General features: G+C 40.0%; 1 protein-coding gene across 2 annotated transcripts; it reads right to left on the minus strand.

Moving 5' to 3' along the window:
* Positions 1 to 1,564: 1,564 nt before the first annotated feature.
* Positions 1,565 to 27,175, minus strand: etv6 (ETS variant transcription factor 6). 2 transcript variants are annotated; one of them, XM_053508643.1, is made up of 8 exons: positions 26,799 to 27,175; positions 22,642 to 22,771; positions 11,359 to 11,523; positions 8,665 to 8,799; positions 5,999 to 6,577; positions 4,693 to 4,835; positions 3,267 to 3,367; positions 1,565 to 2,124 (listed from the first exon to the last, which is right to left on the minus strand). In XM_053508643.1, the coding sequence occupies exons 1-8, from the start codon at positions 26,829 to 26,831 to the stop codon at positions 2,022 to 2,024; spliced, it is 1,389 nt and encodes a 462-aa protein (XP_053364618.1). In that variant the 5' UTR covers positions 26,832 to 27,175; the 3' UTR covers positions 1,565 to 2,021. The 2 variants fall into 2 exon arrangements, with proteins under 2 accessions (XP_053364618.1, XP_053364619.1); XM_053508644.1 differs by having other exon boundaries at positions 22,642 to 22,768; positions 26,799 to 27,174.
* Between the last annotated feature and the right edge of the window lie 328 nt (positions 27,176 to 27,503).

Genomic DNA, 27,503 nt, shown 5'->3' on the forward strand with positions numbered 1-27,503 from the left:
ATTCTCACCACACGCCAAGGCAACAGGAAAGCTACTGTAGCATCTCAGTCAAACTACCTACCCACCTGCTGATGAACTTTCTGACCTGATATTGTGGTAGGGAGTTCACTGTAAGTTCAAGTGCTGTGATATAAAAGAGAGAGGGGGTGGCTTCTTCCAGATGGCCTCCACCCTGGTAAGGCTGTTGTGGAAAAAAACTCAACAATATTCAAACAAGAAGGCTCAGTTAGCAGGGGGAGTATACCTTAAAAGATGAAGGAAAGGTTAAAAACCACAACATTGAATCAGAATCGGAGCAACTACATTCTGGTGTATGGGAACATGAAAACGAGTGTCACACAGGGTCCAAGGACATGAACTAGTGTTCAGAATGCATTATTTGAACTACAGGCTGGATGAAAAGTACTGTAACTAGGCATTAAAAATTAGTGATAAAGTCCATATTTCTAATACAAATCTATTAAAACAATTTGTAAATGTACTGCCTGCTTTATTACACAAGAACATAGAATAAAATCTTTAATTTTCAACTCAGGCACCAGTGGCGTCAACCAGTTTTCTCAAACGGCCAAGAAAAGGAACGTACATCTTCTGAAGGAAGAAGTTTGACAACCAACTGAATCCATGGATCCAAGTCCCCCAGTGTGTCCTACAGCATCTTCCAGGACGTTGGCTGGGACGACGAGGACCTCACGCATGGTCTCCAAGAAGTCCAGATCTCACTCCATGTGATTTTTTTGTTTGTTTTTTTCCTGTGGGGCTACGCAAAGGAGGTGTACAGGACAAAGCCTTACACACTGGAGGGCTTGAATGCATTTCACACACATGTACAATTTATTTAAATAAATTAGTATTACAAATATGGACTTTATTACCAAATTTTAATGCCTAGTTACTTTTCACCCACCCTGTAGATCAGTTACCCAACCATATAAAAAAGAAAGGACATGTGAATGAACTCCAGCCACATTATTAGTCCCAGCCTTTTTGTCAGAAGCCAATATATTCTGTGATTCCAGCCGCCATTCAGTACTGGATTTTCTTGGATTTGGTAACACCAATCAAGTTTTGGTTGATCAATCAATGTTGTCCATGTCTTCGTAAAACACACAACTTTTACTTATTGTAAAGGAAAATGTACAAGATGATATCAAGGCCTGCCAAAATTGTAAAATATTTTTTAAACATTTTTAAAATCCTGTAAACTTCAATATCTCCTTGCATCTCCAATTTATTAACAAAGGAATGTGTGCAGTTAAATTTATCCTGAAACAACCACTAGAGGGTCTCAGAGATTTAAACAAGAGGTTTAACAAGATTTAAACAGTTATTTGAAAAGCAACACATGGTCACATATTGCACTATATTTATTAGAATAAAGCAAGGGGTGAAAAGTCAAACCCCACTGCGGTCACAGGTATCACCGGGGGGTAACGCTACCTGGATCGCCATCCAAAGCCGCCGTGACGTGAATTTACAACTTGCCCAGTTAATGTGATGTTCATGCTTAATTACTGCATTTTTTTTCAAATAAATAAATAAAAATCAACAAACATGAAGCAAATGAGTCACTCGTTAAAATTTATTCTTGAATTAATCTCTTGTATAACTCATTTACACAAACTGCAGTTGGTGTTTGTATAACACACACTAAAAAAAAGTCCTCACTGAAAAGTATGAAATCATTCATTGTGCCAGGAATTTGAAAGAGGCGATTGGTAGAAGTACTTATCATTAATTTAAATGATTGTCATACTGAAGTTTACTCTTCTCAAGCAGAGACCAGAAAATTAAGGATATGATTATTAAGATTCAGCGTAGAAAACAGTGCAGAAAACGACATTGTCTTCATAAGTTGGCTCCCATTTTATTATAAGCAACGTCCAGGTCTGCTCGGGAAGGAGTAGGGAATAGGGAGGGAGGACGCTCGGGAGGGGGAGGGTTGGTGGATACTGAACACAGCAGAACATTGGCGAGGCATCTACGGCTTTAAAAAGTTCGTCTTGGTGTGCGGCAAGCGCTCAGCACTCCTCTTTAATGTAGATTTGATCATCTGTATCCGACTCGAGATGTTCCAGGCGCTCCGTCTGTCCACTCATGATCTCATCTGGGGTTTTCATGAACCTGTGGTGAACATAAACACAAATACACAGAAAAGAAAGTAAGATTCAAGTGACTTAAGTGATATTGTGATCACATCCACTAATGTGAGGAGCAACTCATGCATAAAATCGTGCAGATGCAGATCGAGAGCTTCCTATGAAACATACGAATGGGGGAAAATGTGATCTCAGTGGAAACTGTTCGTCTCATGGTCGGCCCTTTCGGTTCGGTGCGTTCAGAGTTTCTTTTCTGTTCACCAGAATTGTAAAAAGTGGTTATCTGAGTTACTACAACCTTCCTGTCATCTTAAACCAGTCTGATGCTTTTCCCCAGTGATCTCTTTCACCAACAATAATCAATTGTCTTGTAAATTATGGATAGTAAAAAATGGTCAAAATGGTTGCTTTTCATGAAATTAACCGAGTGCCTGAAAATGAGAAACAATAAAATACACTCAGGTTGACGCAGAATTCAGCTGTTGCTTCTGTCAGCAAGATGACGATCATTATACCACGCGCATGTACTATTTACTATAACACTGTGACCATGTGTGTGCACGTGAAACATATTTTAGGGTGTGTCTGTATGCGTGAGTGTACAGACACACCCTAAAATATGTTTCACGTGCACACACATTGTGTAAAGCAATTGCAAGTCTCACACACACACTCTTTCTCCCTGCTCTACACAGAAAAACTCCTGTGTCGCGATTCTTTTCAAAGGTAAAGTGCAGGTTAATGCAGTGATTCCGTTAGTGTGTCACTCAATCGAGTGTCATTGGAGAGATTTCTTGTTTATTGTTTCGATAAAACAGTGTTTCTGAGAGAAGGGGCTCCTTACTTTAGCTTCTCACACATACAAACTGGAACACTTTTTTTAAGGGTAAAGTGCAGGTTAATTTGTTTTATTTTTACTTTAGATTTTGTGTTTATTATTTAAAAAAAATAATAATTCCATTATTTATTATTGGAAAACTTTATTTTTAGTTTACAAGTGTCTTGAAATATGAGCCCGCTTCCGGAGTGAATTATGCTCATAATCCAAGGTTCTAGTGTACAGATACACACACAGACACAATGCTTTTAAGTATTTTTCATTAAAGGTTCATCCAAGATCACTTAGAACACCGACAATACCAAATATGACTGATTCACACTCCGTACCTGAACAGCAGCCTCTGGCCTGGCTCTTTCCTGATGATGTTCAGTTTGTAATAGTGTCTTAGTGCTCTTGACATTTTCTCATATGTCATGTTGGTCCTGTTCTGTAAAGCACAGCACAAAAGACAGGTTTCAAAACACACTCTTGCAAATCCTGAAAACAGACTGTGTATAATGGGTGGTCAACATGGCCAGTGTACTTTAATTCATAGCTAGGTCTTTAAAAAAAAAAAGAATAATAATTGTTATGGACACTACTAAAATTAGGGAGAAAATCGGGAAAAATTTTACATAAAAATTTAACAGAAAACAAAAATCTTTATTATACAGTGGGGAAAAAAAGTATTTAGTCAGCCACCAATTGTGCCAGTTTTCCCCACTTAAAAAAATTTGAAAGGCCAGTAATTTTCATCATAGGTATACCTCAACTATGAAAGACTAAATAAGGGGGATAAAAAAATCCAGAAAATCACATTGTAGGATTTTTAAAGAATTTATTGGGGAATTATGGTGGAAAATAAGTAATAAGTATTAAGTAATAAATATTTTGGCCCATTCCTCCATGCAGATCTCCTCTAGAGCAGTGATGTTTTGGGGCTGTCGCTGGGCAACACGGACTTTCAACTCCCTCCAGAGATTTTCTATGGGGTTGAGATCTGGAGACTCCAGGACCTTGAAATGCTTCTTACGAAGTCACTCCTTAGTTGCCCGAGCGGTGTGTTTGGGATCACTGTCATGCTGAAAGACCCAGCCATGTTTCATCTTCAATGCCGTTGCAGATAGAAAAAGGTTTTCACTCAAAATCTCAAGATACATGGCCCCATTCATTCTTTCCTTTAAACGGATCAGTCATCCTGGTCCTTTTGCAGAAAAACAGCCCCAAAGCATGATGTTTCCACCCCCATGCTTCACAGTAGGTATGGTGTTCTTTGGAAGCAACTCAGCATTCTTTTTTCTCCAAACACAAAGTTCTATTTTGGTTTGGTTGTATCTGACCATGTGACATTCTACCAATCTTCTGGTGTCCTTTGACGGCTCTTTGGTCTTGGCCAGAGTGGAGTTGGGAGTGTGACTGTTTGAGGTTGTGGACAGGTGTCTTTTATACTGATAACAGATGCTATTAATACAGGTAACGAGTGGAGGACAGAGGAGCCTCTTAAAGAAGAAGTTACAGGTCTGTGAGAGCCAGAAATCTTGCTTGTTTGTAGGTGACCAAATACTTATTTTACTGAGGAATTTACCAATTGATTTATTAAAAATCCTATCAAGTGATTTTCTGGATTTTTTGTCTCTCATAGTTGAGGTATACCTATGACGAAAATTACAGGCCTCTCTTATCTTTTTAAGTGAAAGAACTTGCACAATTGGTGGCTGACTAAATAATTTTTTTTTTTTAGACAAAATCCAAAATCCATGTGCATGAAAACACCTTATGGTTTCCCCACAGTCTAGCCAGGCCATTGGGGTCGATGATCCGGAACACTTTGGTGTCGCGGTCCTCCCAGCGGATGTAGTTCTCGTAGCGGCTGTCTGAAAGGAGCTGATATACATAGTCCCAGAGCAGTCTGCAATCTGTACAGGAACAAAAAAAAGAAAAGAAAAAGGTGGACTAAATGAGTCAGTGATGGGAATGGGACAATATGCTTTTGTCTGGATATGACAACTGTATAAAGTTCAAAGACAACAATCTATAATTGCAGAATACTTGCACCTTATCCCCATTTTTTTCTTTTCTTGCAGTGGTAGGTGTAAATCATATCTATATATATAAAACAGAAAAAAATGGTTTGTTTGGGCGTTGGGCGGAGTTCGCGATTATCAGCTTTGACGTCATACAGCTTCTAATGTCACACTGTAGCTGGCTCACAGGTGATCATCAGCATTTTGTCATATTGTCAGGAAGATGAAAAAGAAAAAAAAAAAAGAGAAAAAAAAACCCACTATTCTGAGTGTAACGTTAGGCAGCATCATCATCATCAGAATTTGTGTCAAATAATATTTGCCCTGCCAGGCTCAGGACGTGATGAGGGGGAGTGCAAATAATCCTCCTTAAACCATGATAATATATATAAAATATGGGTAAATATGAGTAAATTAAATTCTTAAATTACAGAAATTTGTATATGTAACTGAAAAACAGGTGTATACACCAGGAGACTGCGCCCTCTGCTGACAAAGTATGGAGTATGCGAGGAAAACCACCATCTATTCACTTCTGTTCTTTTATTATGGTGGCAAAAATAAAAAATAACTGATGACATAATGAGAACATAAACTATATATTTGGTGTTATTTTTGTATCACGATAAAACGCATTTTGCTGCATTTTTCAATCTCAAGTCAATAACGATACATTCCCTAAAGAGCTTATTCTTTATAAAAGTATAGTAGCAGAAAACAGGACATCGCAACTCGTATTGTTTCTCATTACAAAAAAAAGCTTGTGTGATCATGATTTTTTTTTAAGTAATGGTCAAAGCTGATTAATTTTAAAAAAAGCCTTCACTAGATGAGTTTCATGTAATAAACATTAGTTAGGCAACTGTTTTACACATTAACGACAGGGGCTTCTTTTGTAAATGGAATTTCCATTTTTTTCCCATTAATGTTGAATTCTAGCTCAATCCACAACCTCCTCAACAGACTGGTTGTTTGTCATTTTCCTCCCAAAGCTATCAGTAACTTCTGATTAACCAGAAGCTCTTAGCAATAAAGTAGAATTAGGATTCTCTTACCAGCAATGCGTCCTATAGGCACACCCTGCTCCTCAGGAGGCGAGACGGGCATGAGGATCTGGTTCCTATAACGAATTTCTTCCTGCTGGTGTGACTGCTGCTGCCCTGCCAGGCTCAGAACATGATGAGAAGGATGGTGATGATTATGGTGGTGGTGATTATGATGATGAAGGCTCTTGCCATCGCGCCCGTTCTCTTGGGTCGACGCCCGGCCCTGTCTGAACTCGCCAGCAACCCCTCGTCCGGGACTGAGCATCAGCGGGTGCATGATGGCGCTGGGCATCAGCTGGATGACCCGTGGAGGCACCACCTCCTCCTGGCACGGGCTGGCTGGACGTTGGACGTGGTGGCCGTTTGCGGCGGCGGGCGATACGGACAGCGGGTACAGGTCCTCGGGGAGGTGGTTGTTGCTGTCGGGCAACTGCGAGGGCACTGGTTGGATGTCCTCTGCAGAGGCGAGGTGGACGTGTGCGGCGTTGGCGGGCGAACGCCGAGGAGAGCGCGAGCGATGACGGAGCTCGATGGTGGGAGGTTGGAGCGGGTGGGTGTCTGTGCTTCGTGGGGTTCTTAGTACCGTTTCTGATGCAAGAAATAAAAAAATAAAAAATCATGACAAAAATGAGACGGAGGACATGTAGAGAATCATCATCATTATCATCATCACTGCATATTCTAGCTGTCCTTGTTCACACAGAAGCAAGGACACATGCAACATTTTCTCCACTAGAAGGCCCCCATTGCATGCAGGGAAAGCCTTTTTTGATTAAACAAAAATAATGGATTTAAAATTTCCTCTTAACCCTCATCCTGAAAATGAGGCTACCATAAAAAAAAAAAGGCACGCGAGCAACGATCCCGCGTACACAAACTACACCTTGGAAAATTTACATGAGGGTATTTGTGTTTGTAACACTGAATGAGCATGAGAGTTCAGTGCAGCTGGATGAATAGAGCGCAACGTTCTCGATCTCAAGGACATATTCATTACATTTGAACACCTGTGAAACGTTCAGTTTAATCTTCGACTCGGAGCTAACAATACGTCGCGGCTTTTCATCTGCCTTTTGAATAAAAACATTTCGGCCTTGCAACCTCGTGACATAAAGAATGCTATTTAAACAGAGGCGTATTTCCTTGTACAACAGGTTTTTCTGTCAACATTCCCAACCGCCACTTCCTCCCCGTCCACCTGTTGATTCAAGGTACAGCCTTGTTTTATAACCATTGTCTCCGGAGGTCTCGGCCACAGTGCTTCTGAGTCAATCAGTGAACGAGGACATGAGCGTATTACTCAGTGATGAATTAGGCTTTGTTTCCTTGAAAACATGCTCACCGCTTTGACATTTATTTTCTCGAGTTTTGTATGATTTACAGACTGTGGACACTTACAGTAATTAGCATTACACACTCCATGTGGATGAGTACTAACGCGCTACTGATTTAAACACAACATTTATGTATAAATTCTTACATTCGCTTGAACAATAACACCTTTATATGCTACAGTTTCCATAGCAACAGCAAATTACCACAACCTTTATGGTGGACTATATGCATAATCTTAGTCTTAAAAGAAAAAAAAGAAGAAAAAAAGGGAAAAAAAAAAAAAAAAAAAATCAGGTGCGATGTCTCTTAACAAAGGAAAACATGTAATCTTTAGTATCAGGAAGTTTTCTGATTTAAAGATAATGTATTGCACGAGACTTTATGACCTTCCCGAAATGCTTCCAGTCAAAAAACTCAGATCCTGCATTCCGCCCCCCCTTTTTTTTTTTTTTTTTTAATCACTCTTTTTCCAAACCCGCTGTTTCAGTGTCTGTACCTTTAAATGAACTGCCACCGGATATACCCCTTTGTGGAAGTGCATTGTCCTAGCCGATCACAACGCAGGGACCGGAAACGTCCATGTTCGGACCTTATCTAACTTTCCCTATCTATTCTCAGGGTTTTCACACCCACATATCTGAAGAACAATATAAGCATGAACTCATCTACCAGATTGTTCATTCACGATCACAGGCAACGGAGCTCAGTGTTTCAGTTACAACACAACCAAAAGGTCAGTAAGGCAAGGTTAGCCATTAGTGGTTAACCACTAACCTAGCCCTTTTAAGAGCTAAAAAGACATATAGGCTAGGTCAAGTAGCTGCTATCCCAAGCACAGCCTTATGTAGTGCATCTTTCAAATATGCCAACCAGAGATCCATAGAACTGGGCAGATCTGAGCATTGATATGGGAGGGTCACCTTAAAATATGAGGTCACAAAAGGGGGACAATCTGAGGTGCTTGTTTACGCCCTGGACAATCCAAAAAAATGAAAATAGGACAAACAGCAAGGATTGTTTTTTTCGTGATATACGTTTTATGTGTTCACACATACTGGAGACCCATCTGAATGATTCAAATGACAAAAAAAAAAAGTATTTAGAATTATAGGTCCCCCCTTTTTTTCTTTACTTTATATCATCTTTATTCCGTGCTCTCACATGGACAAAGTATCCTCTAATGAACTGGTTCTTCTACTCTAACTACAGATTTGGACATTTGGTTTCACACTTGTCTTACTGTCTCAGGATCGTAATGCTGTCCCTGATCCCTCTTTCGCAACACGATAGTGACTTGTGTGTGTGTGTATATAGATTAAAGCCATACAGATGACACTTACCCTCAAGTTTGTGGTGTTGCAGGGCTGCGTCAGGCAGAGAATGAAAGGAGTTCCCAGGGTAGTAAGTGTTGGGGAAGGATGAGTGGGGCTTCCTCTGCTTCAGGATATGCTGCAAGAGCTCGTAAAGAACATCTCCTGTAACATAAAAAAAATAAAAGTAATGATTAATCTCTCAAGGCTTTTGGTGCCATAAATACTACCTAACTGTCTAGTCACAGGTGTAATAAACAATATACTTCTGGAATAATGGCACACCGCCACTTTATGCGACATCAAAATGGAGATCGCAGAATTATTTTAACTATGCGTGTCCATGTTTGCATAGAATACAAGAGAGTATGCCTGACTCACTCGATTCCAGGAAAAAAAAAAAAAAATTATACATTGTTTTGGTTATCTACTGAAGGAGTATTTAAGAATGCATGAAATGGAGAAAAACATGTTGCGCATTAATACAAAGGGTGTTCGAGTCAAACCGGGACTTTTGGAAATGAGTAAATCCGAAGAAGACTTTTAAAAGAAGAATTTACAGAAGACTTAAAGGACAGTACAGTGACGAGATCGTTAACTGCAGAAAAAAAATATTAAATTGTGCAAACAGACATCCTTGACAAGTTGGCTCGAAGCTCACTGCAGTTGTTCATTGTGAAGGAAAAAAATTGGCAGAAAAGCGAAAGAGATGCATCTGTCTGTGCCACATCCACTGTAACGTCTTGACCTCGCTCCAAGACATTTCAACATGTTTGGGCCATTAAAGGAGTTCCTGGGAGGCCAGTTTTTCAGATCTTCAAAGCGGACAGTCCAATCTAAGAAAACTCTCTACCTCGATGGTTTCCAAGCGCTAGTGAAACCCTGGGATAAGTGCATTAGTCTAGCAGGGGATTGTGTAGCGAAACAAAGGGAGTTTCTACTCTCAGAATTGTGTTCCGTTATTCCGTACAAAAGTTTGACTTGAAAGTCCCTCGAAGATCATCTTTAAAACGGATGAAGGAAATAGTACTGGATCACAAGTTTTTATCCATTGCTTAGGGAAGAATTCTTGCACTATAAATGTGCTAGTGCTTAGTCACTACAAGTCATGTGGAACGTCATTTGAGAAGCAACCATTTCTTGAGTCAGGGCTCAAATACACCGGTTTTGTAAGCAGGATGTGCATGTCTGGGCCTTGATATGTCGAGCAGAATGCTGAGATTTACAGTAAAACTTGATTCCTATACAGCACGCTTGTTGTTAGGGTTTACAACCGGGAAACATAGCTTGTTGGTTAAGACTTGTGATCGTAGTCTATACTGCTTTGCTATAATGCATGAGAAATTATCAACATTTTGTCCAAGGTTTCAGATCTTTGAGGATTTGTGCTTCTTTTTCTGTTAAATGATCGTGCTAACCATTAACAGTGTGACGGTTTTAAGAGAAGTGAGAAAAGAAAGTGTCGGTGGCTTACAGACTGAGCAAACCCAAACTCACCCACACCAATCGTGCTAGAGTGTTTTTTTTTGTAAGTATATAAATAGAAAAATAGATGGCTTGTTTTGGGGGGGAATAATAATAATAATAATAATAATAATAATAATTGCACTTGGACCACAGATTATATACAATATACAAGATCCTAGCTTGGTCATGACGTGCAAATAACGTAGTAGGGTATACTTAGGCCAGTTGATTAATAGACAATTCATGGGCCACAGTTGATTGTTTGAGGGGGGGGGGGGGTGCTTTGTGAACATGGGTGAGAATGGGGGAGTGGACCCTAGCAGTAATAATTTTTATTTATTTATTTTACATGGACTGTTGTTTTTTTTACCTTTGAAATAAAATAGCCAATAGGTATGTCCTGAATAAATATATATATATATATATATATATATATATATATATATATATATATTTTTTTTATTTTTTTTTATTTTTTTTTTTAAATGCATGGTATACAAAAGTATCTAAAAGCAGAGCGTCCTCTCACACGGTGTCTCTCAATCGCAGTCCTGTAGTCTTACCAATTTGGTATTTTCCCCTGTATTAGGCCTGCTAATTATCTAATGAGTTAAAAGTGATGAGAAAGGAGGCAGGGCAGAGGAGGTCCAGGAACAGGACTTAGAATCACTTCAACTCAAATTTAATTAAAAAATACTTCGACTCCTTTTTAAAAAAAATTATTTTAATAATGATTGTCTCCATGACCACTGTTTATCGTTTTATAAATTGACGGAAAGAGGAAAAAAAAATTTATACGCAATAAACAGTTTCATTTGTGGAACTTCCTCCTTCATGGCGACTTATGAAAAACTCGTATGTTGAGCCGCTTCCAGCAACTTCAAGGAAATGCTTCTTATAAAGGAAGTCGGCGCATGCAACATGCACACAAACAACACTACATACCTTTCGGTTCTCTGTTTCTGGTCAGCGTGTTGCTGGAAGGGAAATTCCTAGTTCTACCAGGTGACAGTTGTGGCTAGATTAACACTTCCTTATCAAACGTTTACCAAGTTCTTAACTTCCTCTCACACACTACAAAAGACATAAAACTCAGGCTTCAACCACTAATGCTTTCTATTGGCTCTTTAAAACAGCAATAAGCTAATAAACCTTTGTTCTGCATATAGTAGTAGTGTAACAGTTCAGAAATGGAAACTTGTCACACCAGATCGCTGAGATCAGTAAAATTAAATCCCATATGGGAGGGTGGGTCACCTGAGTGGGGCGAACGGTAGCGGAAGTCCTCCTTGGTGAGCAGCAGGAGGGCTTTGCCGTTCATCTGAAAACTTCCGCTGGAGATGGGTCGGAGCGCGAACTCGCGCTCGGCCCAGCGCAGCCACTGAACTACATCCTCTCTGCTCCAGAACACAGGCTGCAGACCTGGACATGGCAACACAGCACGACAGAGAGAGAGAGAGAGAGACAAACTTTAAACAACCTGCTACAAGCACACAAAAGAAAACAGCCTTGATTAATGCGTGTGGATTGAAAAACAGATAGACAGGGACTTGCCACAAAGACAGACAGGAAACCAGAGAGACTGAGACAAACAGGAGAAACTATACAGTGCATAAAACAGTAGGTGATGGAAATAAAGAAAATAATGCATTTTTGATTCGATGTCTTAAAACAGCCGGGCTATCGAAACGTGACCCTTGATCAGAAATCAACTGCTTAAAAAAATTGACTCCAATTTGCACTGATCTAAATAAAATAAAATTAAAATCAATTATATAAGAATTTAAACCTTTTAATGGCATGGTAATTTTTTATTCTATAGTGTCCCAAAACTCTCCTCTTATATACCGGAGGAAAATTTACAGCTTTTTATTAACAGTTTTCATACTAAAATTCCCTTTTTTTCCCCCTTAATGTTGCCTTTAAGCAGAACATCATATTGAAATCATTCTCATGGTTGGGTCATAAAGCCAAGCTTGCATGGATTTTACCAAGAAATATGGCAATCACACCATTATTAATTCATTAGCAATCATCATTTTTAAAAAAAAAGTCTAAAAAGAATTAGTGTTTTTAACAAATTAATTTTCCCTTCATGGAAGAGGATTACAGCTGCCGTTAAAACTTTTTTCTGTCTAAAATTCAGACATTTTACCTAGAATTCAGACCTTCTTGTCCTGACTTGAAATTAAGGCTTATTTTCCTGTCTGAATTCTGACTTAAAACTCAAAAAAGGCAAAACTATTATTATTATAATCATTTTATTATTATACGTTTTTTAATGGTGGCCCTATTCTGTATACATATGCAAGACGACTCATAATATTGGTACGCGTCTATTATTTACTTTATTTTGTTATTTTCTACTATTTTCTTATATTTTCTGTTCTTTATTGCACTATTATTAGCATCTCGTTTTTGACCAGTGTTTATTTCTTTATCAGGTTACTTGAAACCTATACAAATGGAGCTCAAATTACTTTACCAAAAAAAAAAAAAAAAGTTAATTATATTATTATTATTATTATCAAAATATAATAATAATAATAATAATAATAATAATAATAATAAATGAATAAGGATGGGTAGCTGGCTTAAAAAAAGAAAAGAATAAAACAACAACAACAACAAAATAATCAACTACATGCCTTGTTACACACAAAATTGTTTCCAACAGCTTTAACCTGACAGATAAGGGAAGTGGATATTCAAATGGTTACTGAAAGGTCCCGTAAATCATGCGGCAGTTTCCAGACAATAAGGTTTACCACGTTTATAACACTTTTATATCAACCGAGTTCCTTTTTTTTTTTTTTTTTTTTGGCTCTTTCCTTTGCCGATACACTCTGGAAATGATGTGTTTGATAACGGGGAGGAAAAACATTCAAGGGTAAAGCCTGTATGTTTTCATATTTGGTTTGGTATTAACAGCAGGCAAACAAACAACTCGCAGCTAATAATAGTTACAATTTAATTTGCAAGTCACAACACAGAACACACCTTTTTCTGCCATTACATTCCAACAAAACAGGCACCTGAAACAACCTCAGCAGTAAATCTATATATATCTATAACACCATGCACAATTACTTTAATACCATGCATCATAAAACTACTCTTACAGTATAAATGCTTATTTGGCAACAGATGACCAAACTACAGTACAACCTTAATAGTAACCCTATATCTTTAGTATGCATGACCTGTTATGCAAAATTCATTTTTCTGTCAATATTAAATACTTAGTCTTTTTTCCACTTATTTTTGGCCCAGACGAGCCAGTCAGATTTGTCCTCTAATGTGACCTCATTAAATGAGGCCATGTGTTAACTTGTTAAAGAAATAGTAATATATGGGAGCTTTAAGCTGTTTGTTTAATCCCATAAGCAAAATCGATGCAAACGAGTTCATTTCTAAAATCTTGCAATGTTTGGTCTAATACGTTTGTGAAGTTTCCTGCTTTTAACACACACTGGCAAAATTGGTAAAAAGTCTGTGTGGGATGACGTTTTTGGAAGGTCGTTAACTTGCTGCGCATTTGTGCCCAAGAATACAAAAAAAAAAACTGGTTGTTTTTATGAAGAGCCTCAACAGCAACCTCATTTCCCCCCTCGCCATTTCCATCCACTCAGCGTTACCAACAGTATACTGTACGAATCACCGGCCTGATCATCTGCACCAGTTTCTCACTGGTTCATGCCTTAAGTTAGATAGTTGAATGGTTGCCTGTACACCTGCTCAAACAAAAATGCTCCAAGCAGCCAATAATGCAGCCGCAGGACACGTAAAATACACAAAATTATGCAAAATAGGGCTCTTGAGTCAATACTTCGGAATCTTGGAGACTTTGACCATTAGTGCTTGATTGATCATCTGGGATTTTCACACACATGGAAGTCAAGTTTACTTTTTTTTTTAAAAACAATAGCAGACTGGCTCGAGCCAACTGCGAGACTATATTTACAGAATTAACTACTATCACATTCCTTTACAACGGTGCTGAGAAGAGAAGCATTTTAAGTGGGATGGACAGAAATCTGAGCATATCACGGACATGGATGTAACAAATATGTATATTCATATCTATAATATATAGTGAATACAGACATTAAAGATTGTAAAAAAGACCAAGTGATCATATTTGGGGGTTTAATGTGCTGCTGCTTTTCTGCTCACTGTAGTTGTACAGAGTGGTGAACAGATATTTCATAGTGAAGTATCCTATGAGCTAGTGTAGGTCAATGCTACACCTTGGCTGTGTTTATGGAAACAACAATAACAATAATTTTAAAAAGTTTCACAAAAGCAATTCACCTGCACTAATGCATCACTCGATATTCTCAAGACATTCGTCCATTAACAGTGTGCACTTGCAAACTAGAAATTCTGCTCCATACCTCAAGGACCTTGGATTATTTTTGGTCAAACATATGCAAATACTGTACATAGAGTCTATTGAAGCATTAACTGCCGCACCTCTTCCCATTATAATCCACACATCCTGTGACACTCTCAATCAGTGACTACATAATATTTACCTGATCTAATTACGGCTTCTGCAGCTGCTGTCTAAGACTCTGCTAGAGCGAGTGTAGCGTGGTTAACTCGACCTGTCCTTTTAAGGAAGGTTTTAACCACAAATGGAATTTTAGGACTTTGGTTTTTCCGCTTACTTTTTCTGGATTGCACAAAACATTTTTTTAATTCTTGGCTCAGATGAGAAGGAATTTATTTTTATTAGGTTAGCTATTATAAAATAATCTGTTATGCATTTGCAATATACAGATTCGGATTGGTTTGCTTGCTGCAACCAGAGCCGAGACAGGATCATAGAATCACGTGTGTTAGAATTTCAAAGAGTCGACGTGAACCATATATACCAGGTTCTCATCCCCTCTCTTGACAATACAGCATGAGCCCCAGAGATGAAGGAGCATGATGTCGGAATGACCACGATGATATCTCAAGCTCATATCAAAAAAAAAAAAAAAAAATTAATTAAAAAAGAAAATTCACGTGTTTGTACGCGAGTCTAAAGACTCTGAGCGACGAAATCACGGGGTCATGTGAGGAGGTTAAATTCGTCAGTGCATCTGCACACAGCCTCGAGAGAGAGAGAGAGAGAGAGAGAGAGAGAGAGAGAGACAGTTAACCACAGGAGGAAGGAGAAGAAAACCCAATCTTAACTTCCCACAACACACTCTAACAGGAAGCCCTGCCTCCTCTTCCCCTGCCCCGAACAAACCCCCCCACTGTGCAGGCTCTGTTTCGGAACAGGAAGCTCCCCGCAGTAAGGCTGGGTGATGCAGACGGCGTTATCAACGCTCGGCAGCAATAAGGAGAAGATGTGAAAGGACAGGAATGAAGCCGGAAACAGCGCTTTACCCAGACGCTCCGGAATAGACAAAAAAAAAAAAAAAAAAGACAGTGTTAACAACTCTTTTTTTCTTTTGTCATTTCACTGTCACAAATGACACCAAAGCTCAAGCCCCAGATGTTTAACTCCCCATGGCAGCTACGTGGGTATCTAATCTGGTCTGATGGCATCGCTCATGCTGGGTGGAATCATGGGAGCTCCGGAAACAGCGCCTTCTTGACTTGTGTTGCCCGGGCAACCTGCAGGCACCAAGGATGAATGGAGGAGAAGGGAGGAGATGAGATCACCACTATCTAGTTTCACTGTTGCTCTCGCAACTCCCACTCATACCCAAGATCCGCACACCACGCTGTGCCACGCGCGTGTGCACACTTACCCTTGCGTGTTTTTTTTTTTGTTTGTTTTTTTGCATGTTGCGTTTTTTTCCCCCTCCTCCTCCTCCTCCTCCTCTCATGCTGAAGGGGCTGGATCGTCTTCAAACACAATCAACCAGCCATTATTGTTGATTGCAGTTGATTTTCCACACATCAAGAAATGACAAAAACCGAGATTGATCAGGACGTTCGCTGGAATAAGGGTTTTTTTGGGGGGGGTATACGTGTGACGTATAGAAAGCAATTAATAATGGCAACGTGCCTGCTTTAAGTGTGCCAGCTCTTGACATTCCTGATAAATGCATGACTGCGAGCTTGACAGGACATGTTGATGCTAGATTCAGTGGCAAAAAGGTTCAGAAGGTATGCTTACGACTTGATTTATGAATGAATTTCTTTTAACAAATCGTTAAAAAAAAAAGTACTCCACAAGTTACACATGCAGCTTGAGAAGTGTAAGAAATGATCGAGCCGTGTGCCGAGTGACCGCTCTGCATGGAGATCTTTTTTCTCCCCCGTCCCCTATATTGTGTAAGGACTGGGTGCTGGAAGTCGATGTTGAAGGGGTTAATGCTGATGAATCATGATCGCTCCTCTTCTGGTAAATCCGTCCTCTTCGGAAAACATGCAAGCATCACGTAGTTTATGGATCTGGGTTTGATTTTTTTTTTTTTCCTTTTTTTTTTTTAATACACAAGGCAGCCATGGAGATGGGTTGCTGATTTGAAATGATGCACATGTAAACAAATGACTTTTTAGACAGACCATTGCACCCATTCAGTGATGATATGAATACGAATTCTCCAGAGACATTAATAATAAAAGGAATAATAATAAGCATCTACATTGCCGTAAATGCAGCGTGTATTACAAAACCCGGTTGTGTTGCAGCTTGCGAACAGTAAAGGTCTTGTCTCACCATCAACCTCAATGACGTTACGAAAAAAAAGTCAGGCCTTGTTTAGCTTGTTTATCGTGAACGTCCGCTGTTTGACGACCTAGCACTTTTTCCTGTTGTGCATGGATCCTTCACAGCATGCACGAGAATAATTACGATATTCGAGGATGGTAAATAAAAATATTATGTGGGCCAGGCATTCTTAAAGATAACAACGGGAAAAAGAAATTAAACAAAACTATCTGAAGCCGAATTTTTTGATTTTTAAATATTTCAGTTACATACACTTTTATTTCAATTATTGCTTCTATTTTTTTTTTATTATTATTATTGATTTGATTATTGATCAGTGTTGAAGTCCTGTCAGTCACATTATGTTGTATAGTATCTGTTCTGGAAGTGCAGGAAGTACGATGAATTCACCTTTAAACTACACTTGTTAAACTCGCACTTACACCCACTTTCACACCACCTCGGTCAAGGGTAACAACCTGTACACTGTATATATTTTAATAACAATAAAAGTTTTGGCTGCTCTTAAGCTTAAAGTCATAAAATAATCACTTTTTTTTATATTTCCTTCAGGTTAAACTGAAAGCACCAGATAAACCCTTAATAAAAGGTTCTTATGTTCATACCGCACAAAATATCTTTACATTTTTAAGCATATTCCCATCCATTCTTTTTTTTTTTCTTTAAAGGAAATTATCTCTCTCTATCCGTCTGTCTCTGTTTCTTCCTCTCCGACATGTGGAGTCGGTTTTGAGCAGGAAGAGGCTGCGTTCGTTTTCTGGCCGTTGGCATGTGAGAACAGTTTCCCTTTCAGAGTGAGGGGGAGGAAGAAAAAGAAAAAATAATACAGCCACCGCTTGGTCAGGAAGCACAGTCTGCCCACTCAGGAAATTCCTGAGGATGAGAGCAGCTTCCAGGCACAGGAAATTTCCCCTTTCAAAAGAGTGTGTTCATATAAACAGAGAGAGAGTCAGAGAGTGTGTGTGTAAGAGAGAGAGAGAGAGAGAGAAGGTCAGAGACATGTATACGCAGGATTCAGAGACAACCCGGAGTCTGTGAAGCATAACCAGTGGGTCTGTGTGGAAATTAACACACACATTTCCCAAATGTTTCTATAGATATTAGTCTGCTTGATCGGTCTCATGCCATTAGACAGAGGTTTAATCCAAACCATAAAAACAAAAAAAACAAAAAAAAAAAAGTAAGCCTAGAGAATCAACCTGGACCTAATGGCTTGTTTCGGTGGAAAATTCAGAAATTAAAAAAAAAAAAAAAAAAAAAAAAAAGGGAGCTTCGAATAAGGATCCAGAAGAATAGTGCATCGATTTAAAGATTGTCCTGAGGAGATCCTTAATTTTAAAAGTTTTATCTAAAGTCCAAGTAAAAATAAATACTTGAATCCTGTGTAATTTAACTTTCTGTACCTTTTCCCTTTAGTCCAGCTGAGCATCCTTCATTCCAGTTAAAACACAAGAGGCGTTCAAGACCAAGAAGGACTTCTGATTGTGCAGAATAAATAACACAACACAGTAATGACCTTAAAACCTTTCTTCCCCCCCTATATAATCCCCTGCTACACTCATGCACTTACATCAGTGTTTCACTAGTGCTTGGACACCAACAAGATAAAAAGTTCATAGAACACCTGAGCCTACCTGATCTGACTACCTGCTTTATGTCTGAAACACTGGCCTCCCAGGAACTCCGTTAATGGCAAAAACATGGGGAAAATCAGGATTGTACTGAGGATGTGGCACCACCTTTAATAGCCCAATCCGTTAGCTTAAAAAAAAAAATGACCTGGATTGATCACTGCACAAACAACCTCATACTGCCCACTGCACCACTTGCACATTACCGGATCTCGGCTGGGAGTTACTGCCACATCCCTGTACGGTCTTGACCTCATTCCAAGCCGGCAAGACGTGCAAGCAGGCAGTCTAATCCTGGCTCTGATGTACTGAGAAAATTTTCTCCCTTTATGGTATCCAAGCACTAGTGCAGCGCTAGCATTAGCGTTGCGGTGTTACTGAATACAAAACTGTATTCTGTTATTTTGCACAATCCAAAGTCTCACTTTGACTTGAGCACCCATTGGCTTTTCATGCTTTCTGCAACAACTGGATGGTTGATCTTTAAAACACAGCATCCCTTAACTATATGATTCAGCAGCACCTCCAAACACACATTATCGCGTCTGTACTGCTTGTCGAGCGGCATGCAGTCGGTTCTGATTCTCGGCCACCTTCATCCCTGAGGTTGTGCAACATCATTTACAAGCAATTAAAACTCATTCGGTCAACAGCCAACTCGGATTAGGTATTATTGTTCTTGTTTAATCTCTGTACCTAATATAAGTAATAGTCGTGAGTCAGACTTTCCTCGTGCTCTTACCCACTTGTAATAATCATTCTCACAACGCTCGAATGCATTATTAATCGGTCGCTTCCTAGCAAGAGAGCCGAGCGGCCCGTAAACGGCATTGTACCTGGAAACCGGATCTCCTCGTTCACCTAATGTGTGACTCACGCGGTTTAAGACGAGGCAAACAAACACCACTTGAGTTGCACAAAGAAGTGTTTGAGCCTTTTGATGTGCTGCCATTTGCAACAGAGGAAGTGAGTTTTCAGTAACACTGCAAAAGGAATAGACAACATGAAATGGTCACGATTAAAAAAGACTTGATACTAAAACTCCAGATCTAAACCGATTCAGCGTGAAGCTAGTGTGTACTGGAAGTGCAGGAGGGGTTAAGTGTGAGTGGCATTCTTGTCGAATGAAGAACACTCTGCTCCTCTCCTCTCCTCTAATCCACTTCCTCTCCAGGAAGCCAAGAAGGCCAACTTCTGCCCACTCTGCAATTTCCTTTTTCTTTCTATCTTCCCCCCCTCACCCTTCCTTCCTCTCCTTCCTGCCTAGCGCATTCCTCATGACTCCTGGATTAATGAGAGTTCACTACACACACACACACACATACTTACTCAATTTACTTTCAAACCATGGCAGACAATGTTGTTCGCCCTAACAGTTTATTCAAATCTAGACCTCACAAACACACGCGCACACAGACAAAAACATGCATTAATCCTCAAAGTGCATGACATGGCTTCGCTTGAAGCTTGTAGAGAAGCCTTGCCGAGAAAGAAGAAAAAGGAAAAAAAAAAAGACCATTCCATCAGTGTCAGGAAGACAGAGATGGCCTAGAGCCAGCAGAGCTTCTCCACAGTTTGTCTCACCACCACTCCGCCCCCCTCCTTCTCGTCCTCTTCCTCCCCCACTTCCTTCCCCACCACCCTCTGGGTTTTTTTTTTTCCCCTCTCTCTCTCCTCTTACCACCTCTTACTCTCCAGGTAAAGTCTGGAAACAGCATGCATGGAAGCAGAGACACTCCTCATGAATGTCAAATAGTATTAACAATAATATTTAATATTATGGAGGCATTAATCAACACACATACATATATATGATATACGCATGTTTGTATGCATGCATGTATGTATATACGCACACACATGTATATAGTATGCATGTATGTATGTGTATATACTGTAGGTGTGTGTGTATACACACAGATGTTTAAATACGCGCGTGTGCGGGTGTGTGTATATATACATAGGTATGCGCACACAGATACACACGTTAATGTACGTATATATTAATATACTTTCATACACTATATTTTCATGATTATAACCTTGGATTTTGCTCATGAGAAAGATTTCTGCACTTACAATGTGTGTGTAAACTAAAAAATAATAAAAAAGTTTCTTCTAGGGACAAACCAGCACAAACAAATTGAATGGTTTCTGCAGAAGAGCAAAATTATGAATCTTTATACAGCAGATACGCACCATACTGCTGACTATACGCTAAATTCAATTCAATTGTATTTGTATAGCGCTTTTAACAACGGCCATTGTCGCAGAGAGAGCTTTGCAGAATTAAATATACAAACAAGTTTGAGAAAATGTGTATAATTTCGCGACGATGGCGAGGAGAAACTCCCCGAGATGGCCATAGGAAGGAACCTTGAGAGGAACCGGACTCGACAGGGAACCCATCCAGACTTAGGATACCATTTAGGGATTGATCTGCACTCATACTGAGGCTGGTGGTTCAATATACTCTAACAGGAGAGGTGTTTAAGTTAATAGGAGAGTCCACTTTCATTAAATGACCAAAAGTATAATATGTGGAAGCCTGAACTCAAACCATAAGTGTTCCTTCCGACCAGGTTTGAGGAACACAATTGTACAGGATGTCTTAGGATGTTGTGCACTTCAGTGGCACTAGGGCTACGTTCACGTCGCTCGATTTAGATTTTTGTGGCCAGATCTGATTAGCAGATCGTAACGGTTCATGTTCATAATTACAAGTGTCTGACTTTAGCGCACGCCGTCTGGGGTTATACGCGTCATATTTGTGCGATTTTAGCAAAAAACATGCTTGTGTTGTTTCTCTGTCGAGGTCCAGGAGAAGCGAGCATCTAACGCATGCGCAGAGGTGAAAAAAAACTCACCAGGATTCCGTTCTCAAGTCACATGACCGTGTATCGGTCTAAGAGAGCATGCGAAAGTGACACAGATCTGATCTGAAAAACGTCAGATTTAAATCACAAAAAAATGAATCATTTCAGGCTGGTAATGTGAAAGTAGCCTGAGGGGCACGACAATGCCCCTGTGCACAAAGCAAGCTTGACCAAGACATGCTCCTTTAAGATTGGAGTGGATTCCTGACCTTACAACACCCTTATTGAAACGATTTATAGACACCCGAGCTTCTTTGTCATCCCAAAATTCCCGCGCAGCTGCGCTTCAAAATGTAATTGCTAATCAATAGCAGTTAGTACGACGTGCATTACTCCACCTACAACCAGCCTGGCAAGAATAACTAACGCTCTGAAAAAACCCCAGCGTGTGCAAATCTGTCCGGTTAGACGAGAGTGTTCCCAAAGAAAACAACACAAAAAAAAACAAAAAGCATGAGTGCAACATTGCCCGGAGCGTTTGTCAACACAGAAGACGTTATTTCAGAGAATTCCCTTCCTCGCCGTGCCATGCTGTGATGCAGTCGTGCTCTCCAGCCCTCACTATATTTAACACGCTTTATCCTGTACGCACGCACCGATTTCTCTACAGTGGCAAGAAACAAGACGACAACAAAAAAACGACCAGATACGTTTTGCAGATACTTTGTGTCGAACAAGCGGGTTAAATATTAATGAAGTTTAGCGCAACACACACTTCAGCACACTTTCACCACCGTTTCCTGGCTATCATCCAACTCCACCCTTTCTTTTATTGGTTAAGTCAAGGGCCGGTTCAGACCTGCAGCGAGCCAACGCTCTGCTTCCAATACACACACGCACAAACACCACACACACACACTTCCTCAATAGAGTTAACCTATGAACTAAGTGCTGGCACAATATGAGACAAAAAAAAAAACCCGTACACACACACACATCTAAATATACACACAGAAATTCTACCTAACGTATGCACTGATATGATGTAATACACACTTGAAACTCACACACACACACACCAGGACCAGAAGGACTGTCTTGAGGAGGTCTTTTTTTATTTTTTTTAATGACGTCAGGACCAAACTAGGGCCTATATCACCTAAAAATATCTAATCTGGAAGGGGTGACATTGATTTGGAGATGTGTGTGTGTGTGCATGCGTGTATGTGACTTTGTGTGTGCGAAAAGGTAAGCACTTGGGTGTGTCTATCGTGTCCGTTACGGTGCATAGATCAATTGGGGGAACTCTAAAGCAAGTCAACCGATAAAAAAAACAAAAAACAAAACAAAGACAAGCAAGACACAGTAAAATGTGCAAGTGTGTGTGTGTGTGTGTGTGTGCAGGACTCACGCAGGTGTCCAGGCAGTCGGGCCGGCTCTTCCTCCGTCTTGGCATTAGTCAGAGGCGGAGCGCCATGGCCTGGAGAGGAAGTGGAATTTGGCAGAGGACTGGCAGAGGGACTGAAAGCGCTCCTCTCCTGCTGAAACACACACACACGTCTTAAAAGTGGCACCGCATACACAAACAACCATTACACATGTCTGTTTTGATACTGCATCACAAAGGCAATGTGTCCTTTTCATCTGAAGCTAAACATATCACACACACCTTAGAAGTACTACCAAACTTGTTCGAGTCAAACCGGGACTTTTGATTGTGTATAATGACAGAACACAGTTAAGAGTAAAAACTGCCTTTCTTCCTTTATATAATCCCCTGCTACACTAATGCACTTATCACAGCGTTTCACTAGGACCAGTTTAGCCGGAACTATGAAACTCTAGCCAGGAACTCCTTTAATGGCCCAGACATATGGGAATGGTGTGGAGCGAGGTCAGGAACGTATGGGAGAGGAGGCAATAACTCCCAGGCCGACTTCCTGTAACGTGTAAGTGATGTTTGTGAATGACTGTAAGTACAGTTCGAGAGAATGATGCGTCTCTTTCGGAGGACGGCGACAGATTATGTCAATTGTGGATACAAAGGATGAGGCGTTCCAGTCACTGAATGTTTACAGGAATGATTGCAGTGAGCTCAGAGCCACCTGGGCCGGGATCATCGTTCACGGACGTATGGACTTCTTTAAAACGCTTGCCCCATTCAAACGTTTTACTGAGGCTGATTCTCATCACTGTATTGTGCTATAAGGCTTCTGTAAATGTCAATCAGGTTCATTCCTCCGTTCAAGTTTGACTTGAGCGCCCACTGTATTAACAGATGAACTGTGTCTTTAACAATCATTTGCCTAGAGTAGTGGTTCTTAAACCGGCGTCCTGTACGGTGTATTATTATAAAAAAAAAAACTTATTTAGGGGTCTAAGCAGTAAAATAATTAAATAAGGTGGGGAAGTTTCTTTCAGGTTGATGTTTTTGTTTTGTTATTTAAAATTTTTTTGGACAAAAATAACAAATGATTAAGTAACAAAATTATTGCGATGCTGAAAAATTGGCAAAGGGACAGCAAAAAAAAAAAAAAAAAGTGGGGATAAAAAAATAAAGTACAGACGGCTGCTGGGCGATGTTGCAGTGACATTCATGCTGGCGAGTTCTAGAGAGATGAGTCACTCCACCTTCTTCTGACCGACCACCTTTATAGTCTAACAAAACAGTAATGTCTGTCCTGATGGGGGTGCGATTGTGCTCATCTCCAGGGTAAGGAAATCCCCAAGATATAAATGAACAGATCTTAAATCAATTTAAAACCTATGGGAGAGCCATGCCTTCATCATCATCATCATAAGACCAGTTGAGAATATATCTTTTGAAAGAATAAGGTTTTTGAGACGAATATACTCGATGATGAGGCCTCCAAAGTTATTCTGGACTCAAATCAACACTTTTTAATGTATATATAATGTATAGGTATAAAATATAGTTAAGCACTAATTTTTTTTGTCTCAGTCTTGCTCATCTCCTGTAAACAGGCGAGGGTGTTGCACCGACACGCAGCTCTTTGCAAATGAACGCATGCAAAAATCAAAACCGATAAAACCACTTTTCTATGGAGGCAATTTGACTGTCACTTGATCTACAGCAAAAGCTGCGCTCTTCAGGGAAAGAGAACAAGGACACAGTGTTGGGAAACGTGAGAAATGTTTGTAGTATGTACTGGCAACACTCGTGTAAACTTCGTTAAGGCACTTTTTACCCCTATGGGTTTATGGTATGTTGTGTATTATTTGCAGGGAAGAAAACCAGACTGATATTAGAAAGAAAAGGAAAAAGTAACGACCATTAAATCTGACTTAATAAGTAAAAAAAAGTATTCCTAAGCAACTTGGACATATTTTTCGTGATGAAGACTTTTGTTTTGGGTCACATAAGTAATTGATATTTTTTTTAAAGATTTGTATTGGAAAATAGATCGTCACAGATCACACTTAAAGTGTCTAAACGCTTTTATTATTTTTTAACCAATGTCAAAGTCAACGCTCTGTATAGAGTATTAATTTTGACGAAAAAAGAAAATCCAATCATTTAAAAAAAAAAAAAAAAAAAAAAAAAGCAATGCCAGGATTAGACTGGTCTTAAGCAGTTCTTTCCATTTTACTGGTTTGATAAGATAATTATCGTCCCAGACGTTTAACAGTAAAATCACGGTTCGATTTGGCGGATGAGGAAATGGCTGGAGCATCAACAGAAGGTTGGCATCACTGCTGAGTTAGATATAGATTGTTCCATAGATCGCTACAGGATGCCAGCGGCTCCAGCCGGGTGCAGATCCCTATGCCTGTGAATGAAGTGTGCGGTCAACTCGCTACCACTCCTCATGCTGCTCCAACATTTCAGCAGATATATTATTACCTTGTAGTATGCTATTTCAACTTGGGCTTATTCTCTTTCTCCTGGTTGCCATGTTGGATCATCCGAATCGTTATTGGCACGGGTTTTACGTCGGATGACCTCCCTGCTGCAACCCACCCATTTCTCCTCTGGGGTTAAGACTGGCACTGAGGATGAACTGCATCTTCATTGGCATGAGGCCTTGCCCAATGAACCAACACAAGGCAACCCGGAAGGGAACAAGCTCAAAGCCCTGACCTTATGATCACCAACACAGAGCTTAAACTACCTAATCCACCTCCATAAATGCATAGATCGTACTTCAAATACATAAATGCTTTTGTTTCAGCCGTTTGTCATGAGCGTCACCAAATTATACAACTTAATAAGAATGAACACCCATCAATCTAAATTCAAAGCAATATCCATGAGGTGTTATGCTTTAGATCTTAATGCAAGTTCAGGCATTCTGGAACACGCGCCACAGTAGGTGCGTTAATATCATTAGTCGAATATTAGTGTCATGGTGAAGAACAACCCAAACAGGAATACAAACGCAAACCTCGATCGACCCAATCCGGGCCGGTTGGAACGAAATTTCAATCAGAATAAGAGGGGTGGTTTAAACTTTTAATAAATCGGTTCATTGGCCATGTGAACACTTGATCAGATCTCAATCTGATCCTTTCTGCGCATGTCTGCTCGATGTAGGGGTTACGTTAGGTGACGTGACAATTTTTCTTTCTTTTTTTTTTTTCCCCAGGAGGGAAATCAAGTTTAGCGTATGTGGTTAACTATAAAAGTTCTTCTCGAAATTCTGTTCCTGTTTAAAAAGCCTACGAGTAGTTATGTGCGCCTGAGATTGCTGGGTAATGAGGAAACACAAACACTGCTCGAGTGAATTGGATTTTTTTCAAGAGTTGCAAAAAAACAAAAACACAAACACCCCCACCCTTATCATAGTCATCTTTCTTGAGAGTATTCTGATTTTAGGATTTAGGCATGCAAACGCTTTTATCTCTAATCGGTGTGATTTCACTCTGACTGGAGGACCATCACACGTCTCAGTGAGACAACCCTACTTTATAGAGCTACAGACATTCAGCTCGGTTTCTACACTTTTCTTTCGTTACTACCGATGCTCCAGTGGGTCGTTAGCAGAATCGTGACATATTAGTCTGTTTTTTACGCCACACGCTCAGTTTATGATGTCAAAGTTTGAGGCAGTGCGAAATGAACGAAGTAAACAAAGACAATTCAGGGAAACAAAAACGCTGGAGTGTGTTTACTCGGGAAGATGTTTGGACAAGTGTGTGAATGAAGTAGGCCTGGAAATTCCGTTTTAATCCACTCGACAGTTGCTCAATAGTGATGGATGGACCTTGGTTTGATGTGTGTGTGTGTGTGTGTGTCGGGGGGGGGGGGGAAACGCGGCTCCGCTGGCGCAACGCAACGATGTTACAAAGCTTTTCTTCTTTTTAGCTACATTGTCGCAATGACCGCGCTCGAGCCCTTTTCTCTTTTGGTTTTAACGGATTCGCTCCAATCAAAGGGTGACCTGAAACATTTAAGAAACACTAGCTAGCGCGTGTCACCGCCAATAATCCTCTCAGCAACAGATGATACAACAACAACAACAAAAACAAGAAGAAGAAGAAGTGGTGTTTAGTCAACGATACACCCGGTTTTATTCTACTTGAAGAAATAAAAAAAAAGGTAAATACCTTAATGTTGAGTTGTAAAGGGGAGTCGGACATGTCTCGGTCGAATTCAGGAAGTTCTCCCGTTTCCACTTTTCCTTCCCCCTTGTTTTTCCGCGAAGTGAACCAAGCGGAAATGAGAGCATCCGACTTTGTTGTTTTGAACCGAAGAGCAGCCGACGCTCTACAAACCCATCTCTCTCTCCCTCTCTCTACAAGACTAACTTTATATTTATATTCACACTGGTTGTTGTTGTTATTATTTTCCCTCCGCAGGCACTACATGTTGGCTATGTGATGGTTAATACCTTCCTGGAAGAGTTGGCCGTCCAAGGCTCATTGATTTTGGTTCGTGTATGCGCGCGCGTGTGTGTGTGCGTGCGTTATAGTGGCGAAGTGACGTGAATTCCTGGCACTTCAAGCGCGGCCCCTTAAAGGGAAACCGAACCCTGGAACTGACCAATCGGCGTCGAGTTGGTGGGCGGGGCCACAATCCCTCATCCCCCTGTGAAAACAGGAACTGGGACCAGCCGGCTGTTTTATTCAGCGCTGTTCCTGAGGCCTAATAAAAGTCACGCACTGATCTCCAATCAGTTTGTTTTGTTTTACTTTAAAGAAGAATTCTGATCATTTTTGTGTGGAATTGCATCAAAGCGTACTTCACAAACCAAAATAAGTAGATTTATTTGTAATATTTCGACAAAGGAGATTGTTGTTGATGACCTTGAA

The sequence above is a fragment of the Clarias gariepinus genome, chromosome 12 (genome assembly GCF_024256425.1).
Source record: "Clarias gariepinus isolate MV-2021 ecotype Netherlands chromosome 12, CGAR_prim_01v2, whole genome shotgun sequence".
NCBI classification, from domain to species: domain Eukaryota; kingdom Metazoa; phylum Chordata; class Actinopteri; order Siluriformes; family Clariidae; genus Clarias; species Clarias gariepinus.

Coding starts and splice junctions, on each gene's coding strand:
- etv6 (XM_053508643.1), bottom strand. CDS start 26,831: ATGTCCGACTCCCCTTTACAACTCAACATTAAG. Junction 22,772..26,798: donor CTTTACAACTCAACATTAAG/GTATTTACCTTT, acceptor TGTGTGTTTCAG/CAGGAGAGGAGCGCTTTCAG. Junction 3,368..4,692: donor GACTGTGGGGAAACCATAAG/GTGTTTTCATGC, acceptor TGTGCTTTACAG/AACAGGACCAACATGACATA.